Here is a 6123-nt window from a genome sequence, read left to right on the forward strand (position 1 = left end):
GATGCCAAGATAATCCCCTTATTAGGCTGATTTCTCTTCTGTTGCATCCTGCCTGACTCAGAGATCACAGAAAGCTCAGCAGACCAAAGAAACTACAGCACTGGCTGAGGAGAGGCTTGGGAAGAGGAGCTTGGGAGTGTCCACCGGGCTCCAAACAAAAGGTTGTGCTGAGAAGGGCTCAGAGAACAGCAGAGGTTCCCACTGGAGCAGGCACTGCCCAGAGGTCATCTACAGGGTCATCTGGTGTTAGGCAAAGGTTGACACCACAACCATCTCCCAAGCTAAGGATGAGTTTGCAGGACATCCCTTCCCCTGGGTAAAGCCATGGAGAGACTGGAAACCAAAGGGACCAAGCACAGCCCCCTGGCATGGTAGGGCACCATCTGGTAAGAGAAGAGGGGATGTGGGTGATAGTCTGGAAAGAGACTCCAAGACAACTTCAAAACTACCAATGGTCTCTTCTTCAGACCATCAAGAACAAACTACCCTGGCAGAAATCCTATCCCAGCTTCCAACTTTTCCTTTTAAACACCAGCAGGGATCTGTGTGAATCCACAGATTCCCTGCAGACCACAGAACCAGGGTCCAGCACCACAGACAAACGTGCTCCAGCATCTCCCCCAGGCTCCTCCTGGGTCTTTGTTGGGAGCAGGGGAGAGATGTGACACAGAAGGGGAATCAGGAACAACAGTTTACCAGACACCAGGGAATAATCAGAGCATCAGTGCCCACACTTGGAAACTGAACTGGTGCTCCAGGAGCCAAGATTTCAGGAACAATGCTGTAGGATTTTCAATAGTATGTATGATTAGGATATAAAGAATATTAGTTTTATGGGAAGAACGCCCTTCAGCAGGACAGGGCATTGTTTTGTGGGGGGAAATACAGGTGGCAGCTGCACCAATGGAGTCACCAGCATCACCTCTGCCACTCTGGAAGCCCTGAGCCAGCAGGGATGGGGAAAGGGCTGCCACCTCCCCTGCAACTTGCCTGTTAAACCCAAAACATAACTCCTTTCCCAAGGTCAGAGAGCAGCTTGGGAAGGAGACAGGGATCTCCTGGAGCCGGGGACATCCCCTCAGTGCAGGGCTCTGTCCGAGGGGGACGCAGCCCCTCCCTTTGCACTAAGTGCTGATGGGTGTGCACAGCGAGCCCTGTTTGTGGGCTGCTCCAGCCCCCACATCCCTCGGAGGGAGACTCAGAGGATCCCCCCAGAGCTCAGCCCAGGGCTTGGGGCTGCAGAGATGCCGTGCAGGGAGGGATGCTGCATCCAGCCAGGCTGACAGAGCTGCCAAGTGCAGAGGCAGGCGCTGAGCGCCTCGACGTGGGGAGACACACACCAGCAGTGCCCCTCCTGCCTCAGCCAGCCTCTGCTCACAGCCAGCCTCATGCAAAAGCGCTTCTCTTGCAGCCAGACACCTGCAAAAGCACTTTTCTTTCAGCCCCAGCAGAGCCCAGGTCGGATCCACCTGCTCCATCAGAGCTCGGTTGCTCCCTCCGGCAGGTTTTCTCTCCAGGTTTTCCAAGCTGTTTGCTCTTGATCTCTGTCTCGCTGTCTCCAGCCCCCCAGGGCTGTCTGTGCCCGGCTCTCTCCTGCTCGCCCTAGACCTGGTATCACAGGCTCTTTGGCTGTTTTACCTCGGATAAACTCTTCCCATGGTTACCAGCGTGAGCGGAGGCTGCACACGGGGAGTTGTGAACGAGGTCAAAATGAGGGGAAAACATCCCTGTGGAAAAGTGCCTGGAAATCAGGCACTATCTGTACAGGCTTGAATATCTTACAGCTGCAGCAAGGCTTCCTTTCCTCAGAAAACCCACCCACGCTCCCTAAAGCAATGAATGCATTCCCAATTCAGTGCCTGGCTCTGCTGGGTCCCTTGGGGATGCTGGAAAGCATCACTGCCAGAGCACGGAGACAAACCCAGACCTCGGAGCACATTTCACCCACAACCTCTGCTACAAGGCAAGTTTGGGAATCCTGACATGTCCTATCTGGGCCACATGGACATGGACATCACTGCTGGATCTGCCTAAGAACTCATGGGGTGCCACAGACAGCACCTGCCCACAAATTCCCACTTTTTGTCCCACTGCCTCCTGGAGCATCCTGCAGCAGCTGCTCTCCCCTGATTTGGCTACACAAGGTTTGAGCCCCCAGAATAACCTTTTGATAGCTGGAAATCAGCTGTGGATTTGTGACAAAGTTAAGGGGGAGCTACTCACTGAGATTTTGGTGAAGATGGAGAGCAGGAGTGACAGGCTGGAAAGGTACATCCTGATCCTCTCCCCTCCAAACCTCCGCTGGAGATACTCGGGCACTGTGACAATCTGCTGGGGGGGAGAGAGACTTCACTGCCCTGTCCAGGGCCCACCCTCCAGGGATGGGGCAAGGGGACAGCAGTATTCCAGAGCAGGACTCAAGAATCCCACGGGACAGTGGTGACAGTCCTCCTGGGAGCAGGCTTGGGACAGCTGTACATACCCCAGATGAGATGTAGACTGGCACGAACACCCAGGCGAGTGCCAGAAGAGCGTAAGTTGCCTGTTGGGAAGGAGGAACATGGCACAGCCAGAAAAAAACATGGATCCTGCTGCAGCTCGACACTGACTGCAGTCCTAGACCCTGTCCCTGCTCCTGGATTACTCCTGAGGGAATATTTACACCCCCAAATGGCTTCAGACTGCAGGCATGGGGTTCTGGTGGAGACCCCCCAGCACCCCTGCCGGCAGGAACCTGCTCCCCTCAGCCCTTCAGCTCCTGACCGGACATTTCTCACCAACTCCTTGAGCACCACACAAGCCAAAGGCTTTTTTTTTTGCTGCAGAACCCAAGGACTTTGAATTAAACATGCAGGGAAGCAGGGAATGGGTGACCTATTCAGTCATTTCCCTGTCAGGGTCTGCGGGGGCTGGATTAGGAAATCGGATCCAAAATGTCCTTTTCCCTGAGCACGTGGAGCTGAGCTGGCTCTGAACTCACCGTACACGAGCTGGAGGAGCTGAGTTAGCAGGGTTCTGTTAATTACCCCCCTGCACGGCTCCTCCTAAACCTTTCGAGACAGTGAAATGGGCCATCTGCTGCGACAAACTCATTTCCTTAATGACACGACACATTTCTTACATTCCACTCGAAGCCGGCGACAGCGATTCCCCCGGCGGCGCCGCTCCCGGCCAGGCCGATGAAGAGCCCGGAGCCCTCGCTGCTGGCAAAGAGCGAGGCCCCGATCTGTGGGAGCAGAGGAGGGGCTGCAGGTGCCCAAACGCTGGATCCCCACGGCTCTGCACGGACCAGCTTCGGTGCTTCCCCACCAGCGCAGCCCCGAGGGGATAATTCAGGAAAAGGAGGTGGGAAAAATAATGCCTGAACGGGAGCGACAGGGCACAGACCTCCCTTCCACTTCTGAAACGAAGCGTGGCCAAAGGCCCCCCATGCGGGATTTCTTTTTTGCAAGAAAATCCCTTAATAGGTAAAACTCAGGTAGCTGTGAGTCCTAGGAACCAGCACGCCCATGGATCCAGCTCATCTGGACATCCCTGGTGGGTTTGGGATGGACTTTCTTGTCTTCAGGAGGATGAGGAGGAGCCACGTGTTGCTGCATTTGCCATGGTGGCCACTCACCCTGGCCCGGTGGCCATGTGCAAGGAGCCAGTACCAGACATGGGAAGGACCTACAGCCAGTTTGTCAAGATTGTACCAAAATGAGAAGGAAAAACCAAACTTGGGACACCCATGATTTGTTGGAGCCACCAGGAGCACGCAGGGACAATGGATCCCTCCCCAGGCTCAGAGAAGCCCGAAAAGCCGAGTGGGCTCCAGCACCCTTTGTGCCACAAGAAGGGAAATGCAGCTCCCAGGACACAAATCCTGGCAGGAGGAGGTGGGCAGGGTGGGGGAAAGCGTGGGCAGTGGAGAAAGCAGGGAGGGGATTTGGTGGGAGGGACAGTGGTGCACAGGATGACCCTGTGCCCAGGGTGCCACGGAGGGACAGAGAGGTCTCTACTTACTGGCCACCAGGCCATGTCTCTGCCAGCAAGGAAATAGCCACTGACCGTGTTCCTGTTCACCCTGCAGGAAGACTGGGAGGAGGAAAGATCAGCACAGAGCACCCTTTCCCTAAAAACCCAGACAAGACACCAAGACCCAAGTCTCCCAGACAAGAAACCAAGAGACAGGAGACTCGATAATTAATGGGAGCTCTGCAACTCGAGCTTAATTACACGAAAGGGTGGCTGCACCCCAGGAACCATGGAGCCATGAATGGCAAAGGAAGCTCCCTGAGAGGGGGAAGCACAGAGGATGTGCCTGTCCTTGTGCCATCCCAAGCAGACAGGTTGGCTAATAGGGCCCAGCTTTGGCCAGGATTTTTCTGCAAGGCAGAATAAATGGGTTTGGAGAGTCTTTGTCTGAAACTGCTGTAGCTGAGGGTTGTTTGTGTTATCAGGGCATCTGGCTCAACACCCTGTAATAGGCAAGGGGCAGAGCTGCTCACACCCAGCACACAGAGGCCAGGGGAGAGGTTTGTGCCATGGCTGATTCCACCTTGTTCCCAAGCTATAGGAGCTTTTCTATAGGGGGTGAAAAGGGCAGAGGGTTTGCACAAAACAGAGCAAATCACAGAATCCCAGAACAGTTTGGGTTGGAAGGGACCTTAAAGGTCATCTTATTCCATCCCCTTCCTAGACCAGGTTGCTCCAAGCCCTGTCCAATCTGGCCTTGGACACTTCCAGGGATGGGGCAGCCACAGCTTCTCTGGGCAACCTGTGCCAGGGCCTCACCCCCTCACAGGGAAGCATTTCTTCCCAATATCCCATCTAACCCTGCCCTCTGGCAGTTCAAAGCCGTTCCCCTTCATCCAAACTCCCTCTCCAGCTCTCTTGGAGCCCCTTTAGGCACTGCAAGGAGCTCTAAGGTCTCCCTGGAGCCTTCTCTTCTCCAGGTGAACACCCCCAGCTCTCCCAGCCTGGCTCCCCCCAGCACAAAACACACAAATGAAAACTACAAGAAAATAATGGAGGCTTTCACCGAAAAGCCAGCCCGGAAAAAAACCCACCATTCAAACAAGAAAGCAGAAATGAACAAGAGAAAAGACTCTCACCCATATTCCCACGCCAACGTTTAAGGAAAAATAAGCCACTACCACAACAAGGTCAGCAATGCTGAACTGCTGCAAGGGGAGAACAGCTCCAGCAGTGGAATTGCTCTCCATCATCCCTCTGCCTCCTTCTTCATCCTCAGCCTCACACGGACAGTCACTCAATCAGTAACTTGTTAGCAGCCCAAGGGCATTTATCATTAAACAACCTGGCAGCAGGAATTGCACTTCCAAAGGTGCCTGGGTGGGCAGTGTGGCCTCTGCTGCCTCCCGCCCCTCCGCTCCCCAGGGAGCTGAAACACCTCTGTTTTGGTGCCTCACAAATGAACAGGTACAAAAAATGTCCCAGCGATGCTGTACACGCTTCAATCCTTTTCTACCACTCCAAAGAAAAGCTAAAGGACAAGCAATCCAGGCCCATGGATGAAATCTGTCCCCAAATTCTTGAGCCCTCGTCAATACCATAATTGCTTTGCATGAAACGAGGCAAGGCTGGGGGTTTTGTGTTAAAGGAACGATTGAACACAGGAGTTGGGTGAATGCCTGAGGTGGAGCCTCAGCATGGCAGCAAAGAGTGACCAGGAGAAACCCTCATAGAAGGGATCATAAATCCTGGAATCATTTAGGTTGGGAAAGCCCTCCAAGATCATCCGGTCCAACCATTAACCCGGCACTCCCATGTCACCACCAAAACCACGTCCCCAAGTGTCACATCTACATGGCTTCTAAATCCCTCCACCGCTGCCCTGGGCAGCCTGTTCCAACGCTTGACAACCCTTTCACGAAGAAATTTTTCCCAATATCCAACCTAAACCTCCCCTGGTGCAACTTGAGGCCGTTTCCTCTTGTCCTGTCACTTGTTACCTGGGAGAAGAGACCACCAACTGGCTGCGCTCTCCTTTCAGGGAGCTGTCGAGAAAGGAAGACATCGTTATTCCTTAAAGGCCAACACGAAACAGACACAGGAAACCACCTTTGAATTCCACATTTTTGGGTATTTAGCCATCAGTTTGCTGTGCTGGAGGCTTGG

At 53.9% G+C, this 6123-nt stretch overlaps 1 protein-coding gene across 2 annotated transcripts in view; it reads right to left on the reverse strand.

The window, feature by feature from the left end:
- SLC5A10 (solute carrier family 5 member 10) overlaps nt 1–5242 on the reverse strand; it is a 39952-nt gene extending 34710 nt beyond the window's left edge. For both annotated transcript variants that reach the window (XM_027683701.1, XM_027683702.1), the window contains exons 1-5: nt 5097–5242; nt 4006–4077; nt 3122–3226; nt 2483–2542; nt 2224–2328 (exon numbers count right to left, since the gene is read on the reverse strand). In XM_027683701.1, coding sequence (XP_027539502.1) covers nt 2224–2328; nt 2483–2542; nt 3122–3226; nt 4006–4077; nt 5097–5210 — 456 coding nt within the window. In that variant the 5' untranslated portion in view covers nt 5211–5242. The remainder of the gene's footprint in view (nt 1–2223; nt 2329–2482; nt 2543–3121; nt 3227–4005; nt 4078–5096) is intronic.
- Nucleotides 5243–6123: the final 881 nt, after the last annotated feature.

Source organism: Neopelma chrysocephalum, unplaced genomic scaffold (genome assembly GCF_003984885.1).
Source record: "Neopelma chrysocephalum unplaced genomic scaffold, ASM398488v2 Primary Assembly neopelma1_65, whole genome shotgun sequence".
In the NCBI taxonomy this organism is placed as follows: Eukaryota; Metazoa; Chordata; class Aves; order Passeriformes; family Pipridae; genus Neopelma; species Neopelma chrysocephalum.